General features: G+C 67.6%; 2 protein-coding genes across 2 annotated transcripts; one reads left to right on the top strand and one right to left on the bottom strand.

Annotated features, from left to right (window-relative positions):
* The first annotated feature begins 109 nt into the window (after window positions 1-109).
* ALG3 (ALG3 alpha-1,3- mannosyltransferase) lies at window positions 110-2,985 on the top strand. The gene is made up of 9 exons (XM_074152997.1): window positions 110-245; window positions 669-768; window positions 876-1,023; window positions 1,170-1,330; window positions 1,451-1,571; window positions 1,871-2,076; window positions 2,315-2,391; window positions 2,558-2,702; window positions 2,799-2,985. Exons 1-9 carry the CDS (start codon window positions 110-112, stop codon window positions 2,983-2,985), a joined length of 1,281 nt encoding a protein of 426 aa, XP_074009098.1.
* Window positions 2,986-3,597: 612 nt separating this feature from the next.
* Window positions 3,598-12,001, bottom strand: VWA5B2 (von Willebrand factor A domain containing 5B2). The gene is made up of 21 exons (XM_074153393.1): window positions 11,863-12,001; window positions 11,291-11,452; window positions 10,597-10,822; window positions 10,337-10,491; window positions 9,771-9,902; window positions 9,519-9,643; window positions 9,215-9,391; window positions 9,019-9,129; window positions 8,729-8,931; window positions 8,341-8,455; window positions 8,077-8,262; window positions 7,826-7,985; window positions 7,453-7,742; window positions 6,117-6,342; window positions 5,677-6,027; window positions 5,461-5,598; window positions 5,259-5,378; window positions 5,013-5,090; window positions 4,794-4,863; window positions 4,475-4,583; window positions 3,598-4,206 (listed from the first exon to the last, which is right to left on the bottom strand). The coding sequence occupies exons 1-21, from the start codon at window positions 11,999-12,001 to the stop codon at window positions 3,598-3,600; spliced, it is 3,882 nt and encodes a 1,293-aa protein (XP_074009494.1).
* Window positions 12,002-13,612: the final 1,611 nt, after the last annotated feature.

Raw genomic sequence — 13,612 nt, 5'->3', positions numbered from 1 at the left:
GGGCGCCACGTGCCGCTTCCGGTTCCCGCGGACGCGCCGCCCTGAGCCGCTCCCGGGCGGAAACGCGGAACCGGGGCGGGATGTAGGCGGGGGGGGGCCGGGATCGGCCATGGCGGCGGGCCTGCGGCGGGCCTGGCGGCAGCGGCGGGCCTTCCTGCTGGAGCCCGGGTACACCCCGCTGGTGGCCGCCTGCCTCTGCCTGGCCGAGGGCGGCGTCAACCTCTGGGTCATCCGCAGGGTCCCCTGTGAGTGCCGGCCACCGGCGGGACGGGGGGGTGGGCGGGGGCGGCGGGGGTAGGCCCTGCCCGGGGTAGGCCCTGCCCGCCGGGACGGGACGGGCCCTGGCCGGGATGGCGGGGGTAGGCCCTGCCCCGGGAGTGACAGGGGTAGGCCCTTGCTCCGGGGGCAGCGCCGAGGGGCTCCCCCTGGAGCGGTGCGGGGGGGTGTGTGTGTGTGACCCCCTGGCAGGTGACAGGGCCGCCCCCGGCCCCTGTGGGTGACAGCATCCTCCGGCCGGGGTGGCGGGGGGGACGACGGGGACGCGGGTGGGCTGGGGGCCCAGGAAGGGGCTGGAGCCTCGGCTGAGGGGGACAGGACTGTGGGGGTCCGGAGGTGGGGGAGCCCCCCTGCCTGCCCCCTCCCCCGGGTGACCCCCGCCCGTCCCCCAGACACCGAGATCGACTGGAAGGCCTACATGGAGGAGGTGGAGGGGTTTGCCAACGGGACTCTCGACTACACCCAGCTGAAGGGGGACACCGGGCCACTGGTGTGAGTGACAGCGATGGGGACAGCTGAGCTCCCCACGACCGGGGGGCTCCCCGGGGGGGTCCCAGAGGTGCAGCGGGGCCCAGCCCCTCACACCCTTCTCTCTGCAGCTACCCCGCCGGCTTCGTCTACATCTTCCTGGGCCTGTACTACGCCACGGGCCGCGGCGCCGACATCCGCCTGGCCCAGTACCTCTTCGCCGGCCTCTACCTCCTCAACCTCCTCCTCGTCTTCCGCATCTACTGCCGAACCAACAAGGTAGCCTGGAGCTGGGGGGCATCTCCTGCTCTGCTCGGCCCTGGCCTGGGCAAAACAGGCTGGGGTCTGAGGTTTGGAGGGGCTCGGTGGCAGTGGGGGGTCCAGGACAGGCTGCTGATGGCCTTCGTGTCTCTGTCCCCTACAAGGTCCCCCCGTATGTTTTCTTCTTCATGTGCTGTGCCTCCTACCGCATCCACTCCATCTTTGTCCTGCGGCTCTTTAATGACCCCGTCGCCATGGCCATCCTCTTCCTGGCCATCAACCTCTTCCTGGAGGAGCACTGGTCCTGGGGCTGCCTCCTCTTCAGGTGAGGGTCTGGGGGCTGGGTGGGGGCTCCTTTCCGTGGCTGAATGAGCCCAGCCCTGGGGCACGGGCTGCCTGGGCCCCGCTGCGGGAAGCCACAGCAGTAACGTCGCTTTCTGCTCAGCCTGGCCGTGTCCGTGAAGATGAACATCCTGCTCTTCGCACCCGGGCTTCTCTTCCTGCTCCTCCAGCGATTCGGTCTCCTGGGCTGCATCCCCAAGCTCTGCATCTGTGCCGTGCTCCAGGTGGGTTCCCGTTCCCGCCGGCTGCAGGGGCAGCCCCAGCAGCAGGGGGTGGGGGCTGCCCTGCATCGCAGCACGCTGCTTGGCTCTCTCCTGGGAGCTGGAGACCCCTGGGGGGATAGAGGGAGGCACCAGCATCTGAGCTGGCCCCACACAGCGACCTGGAGGCTGATAAATAATCTAATTTGTGGGGCTCCCGTCTTTGGCTGATGGTCCCTGTCACCCCGTGCGGTGCCGGAGCTCTTGGGAGGTGACAAGGGTGAGGGAGCCCTGTCTTGAGGGCGCTGGTGTGTCTCCGGCAGGTGGTCCTGGGGCTGCCCTTCCTGCTGGTGAACCCCCTGGGGTACCTGACCCGCTCCTTCGATCTGGGCCGCCAGTTCCAGTTCAAATGGACGGTGAACTGGCGCTTCCTCCCAGAAGAGGTGTTCCAGAGTCGGGCTTTCCATGCAGGGCTGCTCCTGGCCCACCTGGCTGGCCTGGGGCTTTTTGCGCTGCACCGGTGGCACAGGTGAGACACGGGGCTCCCCGTGGGTTCTGGTCCCCAACGGCCGATCCCCGTCAGAACACGGGTCTGTGACCCCCCCCCCGTCCCCTCAGTGCTGGGTTCTGGGGTCACAGGTGGGATTGGGGGGCAGTTACTGTCCCCTTTCAGGGACCACACTGCCCAGGCATCGTGGTTCACAGGGGAAGGTGGGGGTGGGAGACACTTTCAGGAGCTGAGATCCATGTTTGTGCTTCCCTTTCAGGTCCAAAGAGAGCATCCTGGCTCTGCTGAAGGATCCTGCCGAGAGGAAACACCCGTCCCCTCCCCTGACTGTCAACAATATCCTTTGGGAGGGTGGGCAGCGGGGAGGGGGGGACAGCAGGGCAGGGAGCGGCGTTGGCAGGGTCCCGCTCCTGCTGCGCTGCCAGGACCGGCCCGTCCTGGGGAGCTGCTGGGGGGTGGCACCCAGGCCCTGCCGCGTTTGCCCCCTTAACGCCAGCCCCACAGATCATCTTCATCCTCTTCTCGTCCAACTTCCTGGGCGTCTGCTGCAGCCGTTCCCTGCACTACCAGTTCTACGTCTGGTACTTCCATACCCTGCCCTACTTGCTCTGGTGCACCCCCACCGCCAAGCTGGCCCATATGCCCAAGTACGTGCTGCCAGGGTGGGGAAAACCACCTGTCTGCTGGGGGGGCTGGGGTTTTCTCCCCCCCACACACTGACCCCTGTCTTTTACCCCCCGCAGGGTGCTGCTGCTGGGTGTGATCGAACTCTGCTGGAACACTTACCCCTCCACCGTCTGCAGCTCCCTTTCCCTGCACATCTGCCATGGACTTGTCCTGCTCCAGCTCTGGTACGGCACAGCCCCGCCGGCCCCACAAACCCCTCCACCCAGCAGGAAGCCCCCAACCCTCTCCAAGAAGGCACAGTGAGACCGTGGCCAGCCGGACAATGGGAACTGGCCTCTGGAACTGCTCCTTCTGCCCGCTCTTCCCCCGCCCGGCTCCCAGGCTGCCCCCAGCCACCCCCGGAGGGCCCTGAGCCCCGGAACTGTGCAAAGGGGGCAGCGTGGGGACCCCCCTGTGGGCAGGATTTCCCCAATAAAGGGGGCTTCGCGTGCCCTTCCACAGCCACAGCGTCCTTGTGCTGTGATGGCGTCAGGACAGCTGCCTCCACCTGCCCCACGTGGGGGGAGGCAGAGGGGCCCCCGGGGCCGTAGGAGCTCCTTCCCAGCCTCACAGAGCGCTGCCCGGGGGCTCCCTTCCCAGCCCCACAGAGGAGGGGCGCAGCCTCTGGGGTGAGGTTAAGACAGAGGATCTGCAAAACTGCTTTGTCTCAAGGTTTTAATTCCCTTGATGCAGCCCAGGGATCCCTCCAGCACGGCTTTTCCTAGTGCCCTGGCCGCTCCCCGCCATGGGAGATGGCTGGGAAGGGGGTGATGCCCCCCCGCCCGGTGTGGCCTGAGTGGGGCCAGTGGCTCCTGTCTGTAACAGAGACCCCCCCGTGCAGGCAGCGTGGGGCCAGGACCTTTATTGTCCCCTCCGTCAGACATTGTTGGGGTTGTAGCAGAGCATGTTGAGGGTGATGTTCTCATCCCAGTGCCGGAGCAGCAGGAACAAGTGCCGGGCCGCCCCTTTGAGGCAGCCCACGTCCACCCCAGGGGGCAACCGCTGGGCCCGCAGCCAGGCATCCGCCTTGGCCGCCACCAGCTCCCACTCCTCGAAGAAGCCGGCGCAGCGATGCTCCAGCCAGGCCAGGGCCACCGCCGTGGCCCAGCTGGCACTCTCCAGGTCCTCTGGCCCCGCATCCTGCAAACTCACCCCCGTCTCAGAGGGGGCGGCTGAGTGGGGGCCGGTGTCGGACTCGGAGCCGTGGCCACTGTCGGCCTGCGCCCACACGGCTGCGCTGGGCACCTCGGAGCAAGTGCTGCGGGACGGGGGGGAGCCGGGCTGCGGGGCTGCAGCTGGCTCCTCGCCCTCCTGGCTGCGGGGCCCGGCCTTGGGGCTGCTGCTGGCCCCCGGGGACGCGGGGCTGAGGCTGGCGTGGTGGCAGGCGTAGGGGGAGGCCCGGCACAGGCGGTCCAGGGGAATCTGCACCACCTCCGAGAAGCTCTCGGTGAGCTGGAACGGGCCCTGGGCTTCCTGCAGCTGCACCTGCAGGGGAGGGAGGGGTGGCTGGGGGGGGCAGGCAGGGCTGCAGACCCTCCACGGAGCGGTGGGGGCTGCAGGAGGGTTCCTGAGGCACAGGGAACCCCTCCAACGCCCCCCTCCCCAAAACCAGCAAGGGCAGTTCCAGGTTGCAGCAGGGCATCAGCAGAATTTGCACCCTGGAACATGAGCTGGGGGGGGGGGCTCTGGGCTGTGGGCCAGCAGGGAGGGTGCCTGCTGGCCCCCCCAAGTGGGACGGGGAGGGGGTGCTCACCAGCGGGAGGTAGTCGTGGCTGGCACGGTGGTCGGAGCGCTCGCTGTCGGGGCTGAGGCACGGTGGCCGCAGGGCCAGGCTGGGACCCCTGCGCCGGCCCAGGCTGAACCTGCAGGCAAACAGCCAGGGGGGGCGATTCCTGGGGTGGGGGGGGCCGCTGCACCCCAGCCCACTGCAGGGAAGGGGCTGCAACAACCACCCCCATGCTGCCAGAGCCGTTGGGGGACATGCAACCCCCCTGTCCCCCCCCCCCCCCCCCCCATCCTGCCATTTTTCGCCCCCCCCCCCCCCCCCACCTCCCCCTGGCCCGCAGCCGCACCTGGAGCCAGCGATGCTCTCTGTGGATTTCTGGGAGCCCATGGAGGCTGTGGAGGGGCTGCTTGGGGGCCCTGCAAGTTGGGGGGAGCTCAGCATGGGGGGGCCCGTGATGGACCCAGTGCTGTGTCCTGCTCCCCTGTGTGGGGCAGAGCAGAGGCTCCGGCTCTCAGGGGTACCCCTGTCCCCCATATCCATCCCCTGGACGCCCCCCAGGACCCACCATTGGAGCCGGTCTGCTTCTCCCAGCCGTAGGTGGTGGAGGAGGCGCTGGCCGGGGACCCGGGGGTCTCCTCTCGCTCTGCAAAAGAGCAAAGTCCTGGGGGGGTCCCTGGGCTCCCGGGACCCTCATGGCCCAGACCTGCGATGCTACCCCCCCCCCCGTGTCCCCCCAGAGACTGATGGCTCTTCCCGGGCACCCACGGCTCTTATCACCAGCTGAGGGTCCCTGGGGACCCCAGATCGGTACCTGCGGTGATGGGGGGTTCATCCTGCTCCTCCACATCCCGCTGCTGGCCCGGACCCGCTGGGGGACTCCCGCGGTGCCGGCTCCTCACCGTGGCAGCCAGTGGCCGGCTGGCTGAGCTGGCTGCAAGGGACAGTGCCACCTCAGCCCCCTGCCCCCTCGCTGCCCCCTCCCCAGCCCCCCGCCCCCCCCCCCCCGGCCATACCTGTGCCCCACACCTCGGGGGCGGTGGGCAGGGCCACCTGGGTGGCAGCGTCGATGGGCACCAGGCGGGTGTAGAGGGAGGGCACGCCACAGGCTCTGCTGGTCTGCAGGGCTCTCAGGCGGAAACGGCGGGCGAAACCTGCTGGGGGGGCGGTTAGAGGTGGGGAGGGGGATGCCGGGGATGGGACAGGGTCAGGGGGGACACAGCAACACCCACCCTGCTCCAGCTCAGCCTCCCGCTGGGCCGCGTTCTCGTTGTCCCGGATGACAGACCGCGCTGCCAAGCGGTGCAGGGGCTTCTCCCCAGCCTTGCCCCCCCGTGGCAGGGGGTCTTCCCTGCCCAGCCCCTCCCGGGGCTGCAGCAGCGGCTCCAGCGAGGCCATCACCTCCCAGGACACGGGTTTGCCGGCCTGCAGCCCGTGGATCACCACCTGGCAGCGCAGGGGTGGGCTGGTGTCCCCCCCCGGGCTGGCGCCCCCCCCTGTCTCAGGCACAGGCGAGGCGCTGAAGAGGTAGGAGGGTTCCACCAGCATGTCCCAGTCCAGGTGGGTGGGCGAGAGGAGGTTATCTGGGACACAGCAAGACATGGGGGGGTCAGTGAGGGGGGGGTGGGCACCCGGCTCCATCCCCACTGCCCCCCCGGGAGCCAGCACCCACTGGACTCCGCCGTGCCGGACTGTGGCTGCCGTCCCCGGGGTCCCAGCTGGTCCAGGTGCCCCTCCAGCGACTGGTTCCTCTTCTGCGACACCTTCTCCAGGGCCCGCCGCAGCCGGTGGGCGTCCAGCTCCCCGTGGGGCGAGGAGAAGCTGCGGCCGGCCATGGCGGCGCGGGCCAGCCCCTTCCTCCGCCGGGCCAGCTCCTCCGCACTCAGGGCCACCGTCACCTGCGGCGGGGGGGAGGCTGATGGCCACCCCAGCACAGAGCCCGGCCTGTGCCCAGCCCTGACCGGACACCTGCGGGTATTGGCTGGGGCCACTGGCCATCGCCCAGCCCTGCCGTGCTGCAGGCTGGCACCCGGCAGCCCCCCGGGGCCACCGGCGATGCTCGCCAGGCTCCTGGTACGTGTGGGAAGGAGCGATGACGGCGCCGAGACGGGAGTTTGCAAACATCCCTGGGGGTGACTCAGGCTGACGCTGAGGTGGGGGAGGGCGGCGGGGGGGTTTGTGAGGTTTTGTGTTATTAGCGCAGTTGCTCAGGCTGGAAGATGCCGTGGTGGGACGCGGTCCCCAGCGCAGAGCCACGTCCCTGCACCGAGATGCTTCACCCAAAAGCGATGACAGGGCAGCGGCGCCTGCACCCCCCGCCTCAGCCCCGGCAGCAGGGAGCCGGGGAGGATCATTTACGCTGCAGGGAAATCACTTACGCTTGACATTTCGGCAGCAAAGGCCACCAGCTGCGCCGCCGGAGCCGGTTACCCAAGCTGTGTGCCAGAGAGAAGGAGCGTGTCCCCGAGCCGGGGGACTGCTGGCCTCACCTGGCCTCGGGGACATCATCCCCAGGGAGCTGCCGCCCCCCATCCCTGCGCCCTGGCTGGGTTTTAAACCCAGGAATGAAGCAGCGGGGACAGAGCCCATCGTTAATTAATCAATGGGCAGCGTTGGCCGAGGGCTGAAGGAGCCGTGCAGGAGCTCAGCCAGCCCTGCCCCCGTCCAGCTTGGCAGGTCCATTACCTGATGCTGGCCCAGCTATTTCCACTTAATTTCTGCTGCATTAATGAGGATCTGAGCTGGCTAGGGGGGTTGTTAGCCACCCAGTGGACTACTGGCCTGGGGAGCTGGGGGACCAGCTGCTCGGTCCCCAGATGTCATGTTCCAGCAGGACAAAACCACCCGAGGACTCTCCTCACAGCACCCATGGCTGATCCTTCCTTAAAATCCAGGCCACAACGCTCTGGTTTCCAGCCCGGCAACCCCTTGTCTGGGCCCAACGGGGCAGCGAGACCCCAGCCAAGCCGGGAGGAAGCCCCCCCCTCGCACCCCATCGGCATCCTTACCTTAGTGCCGGCCGGGGCAGAGGGCAGTGGGGCAGATTTTGTGGAGGACTCGCAGAGGGACAGGCTCTTCTGTCCCTGCTGGGAGGTGGCATCGGCACCAGTGGCCGAGGAGCCACCCTCGGGGGCCACGTCGCGGGAGCCGGTGGACTCGCTGCTGGTGGAGCTGCGGGAGAGCAGCCCCCGGCTGGGGTCAGTGCTGACGGAGCAGTGGGTCAGGACGTACTGCTCCTGGATGTAGGAGGGCTGGTAAATCCGCTTCCAGATGTCACCCCCTGAAATGGGGTCCCCACCTGCCCGGCGAGAACAGATCCACCATCAGCCTGGGGCTCCCGTGCCTGCCCCCCACCCCAGCCCCGGCCCCCACCCCACTCACTGCGCTCCGACATCTCCGTGCCCCCAGCAGAGACATCCAGGGAGGCATCCCCGGACCCCGGGGTGCTGCGGGGGGGCTGGTGGCTCTCCCCGGGACTGGCCACCTCCTCCTGCGAGGGGATGGCTGAGCCCCGGGAGCCCCGGCGAGCCCCTTCCCGGCCCTGGAGGGGGGAGAGGGCAGCTCCGTCAGCCCCCCGGCGCGGGGAGAAGCTGGCGGCAGCAGGAAGGCGCCCCCCCCCGGGCGGGTGGTACCGGCGGGCGCCTGTCGCGGAAGCGGGCGATGCTGTAGAGGACGCAGTAGCTGACGAGGCGGTCGCCGGGGTAGAGGGCCGGGAGCTCAGTGGGTGAGAGCAGAGCCTCCATGCTGTCGGGGACGTACCAGTCGATGGTGATGTCGCTGACGGCTGGCTCTATCGCCTTCTTCAGGGACTGGATCAGCTGGGGTGGGGCAAGGAGACAGTGTCAGACACGGTGGTGGCCCCCGCGTTGTCCCCCCCGTCCCTACCCAAGCGTTACCTTGGGCTGCAGCCTCTCGGTCGGGCTCAGGAACTCGGCGCGGCCCCGGCTCACCTTGGCCATGCCCTTCAGTAGCCGCCGGCATGCCCGCGGGCCCAAGCCAAAGCTGAAACACCTGCAGGAGGGAACGGGGCGATGAAAGCCATGGCCGGGCCAGCACTGGGGCCGGGTGAGCCCCGCAGCGGGGATGAGGCGGGTGTTTGACAGCCAGAGATGCCGCCATGGCTGCGGGGGGAGCCGAGCCGGTGGGGCAGGGGGAGGTGATGGGTGAAGGACGCCCTCGGAGCTGGAGGAGGCGAGATTTGGGGCTGCGGAAGGAGGAATCGGTGGGAACAGCCCAGGGGGGCACATGGAGCCCCGTGCCCCCACCGCGGTGCCGGTGCCATACCTGAGGGTGCTGGCCTGCCGGCGCAGCAGCCGCAGGATCCTGCCGGTGTTGCCGGCGGCCTCGTGGGTGAAGAGGAAGAGCTGGCGGGGGTAGCCGTGGCGGAGGGGCTGCGCCAGCACCCAGCCCAGGGCTGCCAGCAGGTTGGTGCCCTCCGCGTCCACCCGCAGCCCCCCGAGGTGCTCCCCGGCACGGCGCAGCGTCTCCTGCAGCAGGGACAGATGGCCTCGTGCCATCCCCTCATCCAAGGGGGACGGAGAGGGGCCGGGGGGGCTCTGCCCGGTGGCACTCACGTTGCTGCAGAGGCGGCTGGAGGCGAAGAGCGGCTGGACGTCGGCACCAAAGCTGGCAATGTTGAGCAGCGTCCTCGCCGGGAGGCTCTTCAGGGCCACCAGCAAAGCCTCCTGAGGGGGACAGCAGGGACGGGGCGGGGGCTGGCTATGAACTGGCCACCCCGGGAGCATCCCTGGCCCTGCAGCCGTGCCTCACCTTGACCTTGTCGAGGTCAGAGCCGCTCACGGGGCCACTGCGGTCGATGAGGAAGAGGATCTCGCGGGTGACGCTCTGCAGGTCCCTGGGGACACCCTCCGCCGCCGGGCAGAAGTTCAGCATCAGCACCGGGTTGGGGAAGATGTCTTTGTGGAAACGCTTCTGCACAAAAGCCACCTGCAAGCCAGGGGACTTTCTCACACCCCCTGGCCCACACTGAGGTCTTCCTCGCCCTCATCCCACCGCACCCCCATCCTTCTCCTCCTTCTCCCCCCCCGGGCCGGCGGTGGCCATGCCCTGTCACCTGTCTCTCGCTGCTGCCGTCCTTCCTGGCGATCCGTGCGTAATCCCGGCGGCTCCGGACATGGGCCTCGTACTCGGGGTATGACATGGTGCCATCCTCCATCACCAGGTGGGGGTGGTGGGGCTCTGGGAGGGGGGGCACAGTGGAGTTTGGAGCCACTCCATACCCCGGGGGGCTGGGGGATGCTGCGGATGCTTTTGAGGTGATGCCCCATCTCCCCCAAACCCGCCGAGGGCACCGTCCTCCCCTCACCGCAGGGGTAGAGGATGATCTCCAGGTCCCTGTCGTAGCGGTGGGGCTCGGCCAGGGTGACTCGGGTTGTGGCAGCAGAGCTGGCCCAGGGGTCAGCGTCAGCTCGCAGGGCATGGGATGGGCTCTCCAGCCCTGCAGGGGGGAGGAGGAGGAGGTGGGTGCCCCCCCGGCACCCCCCACCCCGGTCCCCACAGGCTCCCTGCCTGTGCCAGACCCAGCACCACGGCAGTGGCTGCTCCCTGCCAGCTCTTAATGGGATTAACTGGGCTGGCAGCCAGGAGCGTGTCCCCACCGCCCTGCAACCCCCCCTCACCCGTCCTCCCCCCCAACCATCGCATCTGCTGGCCCAGAGCTGCCCAAACCCACGCGTGGGGACACTTTGGGGAGCCCCAGCCCCAAGGGGGTGGGATGGGGAAAGAGCTTCTTTGCTGGTAGGGAGCACAAGAGGATGCCCAGGGAAGGGGGGGCTGCACAAGGGGACCGAGGGGACGCCATCCCAGGGAGTGTCACCCGAGTTTCAGGAGGTTTTGCCCAACCCACCGACATGGCCCGAGCCCCCCTGCTACCTGCCAGCAAGCAGGGGCCCTTCACCAGCAGCTCGAAGGCAAACTCGTATGGAAAAGGGTTGCAGGGCTGTCCCTGAAAGATGTCCACACTCTCCGCAGGCGCCGCAGGGGACGGTGGGCTCCGGGCACCTGGCCCCCCAAAACAGCTGGTGGGGCTGCGAGGGGAGAGGCAGTGATGGCTCCTGCCCGCCCCCGCCAACTCGCCCAGCATCAGCATCCCCCCCCGGGATGGCGGAGACTGAGGAAGCCGTGAAAATCACCATAGGGCCAACCTGTCGTCACACAAGCTTGCCGTCTCGCTCTCGGGGGCGGCGGGGACGCGGGGGGCGAGGACGGGGGGCAGGAGGAGGCGCAGGGCCCCCTCGGGCAGCGTGGGCAGCTCCTGCACCGTGCTCAGGGTGACGGCCAGGCTCTCTCCCGGGCACAGCGGGCCCGTGGCCATCACGAAGGTGGAGTGCTCCACGTCTTCATCCAGGACGAGGTGGCCTGGGAAGGGGAATCACAGAATGAATCACAGAATGGTTGGAGTTGGAAGGGACCCTAAAGATCATCGTGTTCCAACCCCCCTGCCATGGGCAGGGACACCTCCACTAGAGCAGGTTGCTCAAAGCCCCGTCCAGCCTGGCCTTAAACACTTCCAGGGATGGGGAAGGATGGGGGGGTGTCAGCAGGGTGTGAGAGGCTGGGGAGGGAGGGGTGTTAATTGCACTAATTGCTCTCTAAGCGGACAGCAGAGCGCAGGTGTAATGAGGGCCATGCAAAGGGATGGGTAAAGCTCTGGGAGGGAAAAGGGGAGGCTGAGACCTTCAGCCCGAGAGACACCCCCCCCCAAGACAGCAGGGTGGCCTGGCAGGGGCTCTCAGCCCCTCGTATCCCCCCACACTTCATCCTGGCTCGTTTTGAGCCCCCCCAGCCAGGAGGGCCCAGCAGGACCACCCCTGTGGTGGCACTCACCACCGGCACAGCGGCGCGGGCGGCCAGGGCCGGGGCCGCTCTGCAGGCAGCAGTCCTGCGCCCGGTGACGGTTCTGCACCTGGAAGGTCACCTGCCGGCTGCCCGCCGCCGCCTCGAAGCCAGCCACCACTTCTGACTCCTCCAGCGGGTAGATGAAGATTCCTGCGGGCGGGAGAGAGCCCCGAGGCAGATCCCGGCATGCACACCACCGTGGCACGGTACAGCCCATGGTGGCACCGCCACAAGCCCCTCTGGCAACCAGGGCCATCTCGATACACCAGAGCGGGGCAACGTGCAGGAAGGACCCAGAGCCTCGCTAGCCTGGAGGAGGGCTGGGAGGATGAAATCCCCCTCTTCCTCAGCCATGGGAATGTTTTTGTTTGGCCTGGCTCTTCTCCTGCCCGCAGAGCGATGCCCGTGTCGGCAGTGCCCCCACACCGCTGGCCCCTGCCTTTGCTCCCCAAACCAAGCCCACCCAGCTGGGCTGGAGATGGGCTGTTCTCCATCTGGGTGCTTTTGGGGGGCCACGCAGGCAGCCTGGGCCCCCGCCAGCTTCAATAGCCCCCCCTTACCTTCCACAGGCTCCTCGCGGGGGTTGGTGTACACCAGGTGTGCAGTGATGCTCAGGGAGTACCCGTTGGCACAAGCCTTCACCCTGGAGCTCTTCAGGGGCAGAGGCTCCCAGCCGGAGAGGATGTAGAGGCCGGGCATGGTCCCTCTGCGGGCAGAGGGGAGGCAGCGCTGGGTGCTCAGGGACGGGGTTTGCGGGAAGGGGTTTGTGCCCACAAATGGCTTCCATCCACCCAGCCTGCAAGAGGGGGGCAGGTCCCAGCCCTCCCCGTCCCAGGGACGCTGCTCTGCAGCATCCACAAAGCACATGGACCTGGACTCAGGCCTCTGCTTGGACCCCAGCCCACCCACACATCGGGTCTGGAGCCACAGGGGCCCCCAGAGAGCTCTCCCACCCCACAGGTAAATAAACCTGGCACTGCGGGGCAGTGAAATGACTTCTCCCATGGGCAGCAGCAGTTACACCCAAGCCCCAAGCCTTGGCAGACAGGCAAGGACTCCCAGACAGGATGGATGGTGGCCAGCCCATCCCTCAGCCACCCCACAGCAGCTTGGTGGCTCCAGAGCCTCCCCAGTCCATCTCCTGCAATGGCTGGGAGAGGAGCATCTGCTGCTCCCATCTCCATCCACCCACAGAGGTTACCAGGGTAATTTGTTTAAAAAAAAAAAAAAAAAAAAAAAAAGAAGAGCAAGAAGCCCACAGTGTAACTAGGACAAAACAGCGAGCAGTGTTTGCTGGGGGTTTAATAATTAACAACAAGGTCAGCAACCGCTCTGAAGAGCGGCACAGAGGGGAAGGCACTGCAGGGGGAGAGCCCGGCTCGGGGGATGATGCTCTGCCCCCGGGCGAGAAACGCTCTGCCCAGGGATGGAGGCATCCGGCATCCCACCCTTTGGCAGCGGGAAGAGAGGTGGCCGGGGACACCGTCCAGCCAGGGCACCAGCCCACCTCTCTTTCCCTTGGGAATACCACCCGGGAGCAGCATCCCAAAGGATTGCCCAGATCCAAGGTTTCTCTCTAATATCCATGTAAAATACTCGGGTCGGCCTTAGCCCTGCCCCTCCTGCGTGTGGGTTCTGCTCCAGGTGTGGGTCTGCACCTCCCCTGCCCGCCCCACATGCCCGCGACCCAACAGCATCCAGGTCCCCGTGTCCCACCGTGGGCAGGTGCCCCAGCTTGCACCGTGCCCGGGGCAAGGACAAGGCCAGGTACAAATGAACCATCTGGTCCCCCCACGCCAGTGGCCTTCGTCCCAGGAACGGTTCATGCGAGCATCAGTAACGGGAGGCTTGGGGTGCCCTCGGCAGGTCTCGGGGTGCCTCTCCCTGAGCACCCTTGAAAGCGGAGCAGGGCTGTATCCTCGGAGGCGGTGCCAGGACCGAGCCCCGCAGCTGGAGTGAGGCAGGGAGCCCCCGAGAAGCACAAAGGTACATTAGCAATGTGGCTGCATCCCAGGAAAACAAGCCCATTACAGCAGAGAAGAGCTGTTTATCTGCTCGATTGGCATCACGCAGCCACCCCTGCCATCTCCAAGTCTTCATCCCCGCGTGCAGGATGCTGCACACCCTGCTGAGCCCCCCAAGCTGCTCTCCCATCACACAAGGCAGCACAGAGTCCCTACAGAGCACGGTCTTCCTCCACAGCAGCCATGCCACCACCAGGAACACATCGGCTGGGTCCTGCCCTGACCACAGTACCCAGACAGGCTCTGGGGACCAGGACTCCCCCAGCCCAGCCATGTGGAGCCATTA

This window comes from Numenius arquata, chromosome 9 (assembly GCF_964106895.1).
Source record: "Numenius arquata chromosome 9, bNumArq3.hap1.1, whole genome shotgun sequence".
Taxonomy (NCBI): Eukaryota; Metazoa; Chordata; class Aves; order Charadriiformes; family Scolopacidae; genus Numenius; species Numenius arquata.
The sequence above is the reverse complement of the archived record's forward strand: the minus strand, read 5'-3'. Positions and strand labels throughout refer to the sequence as shown.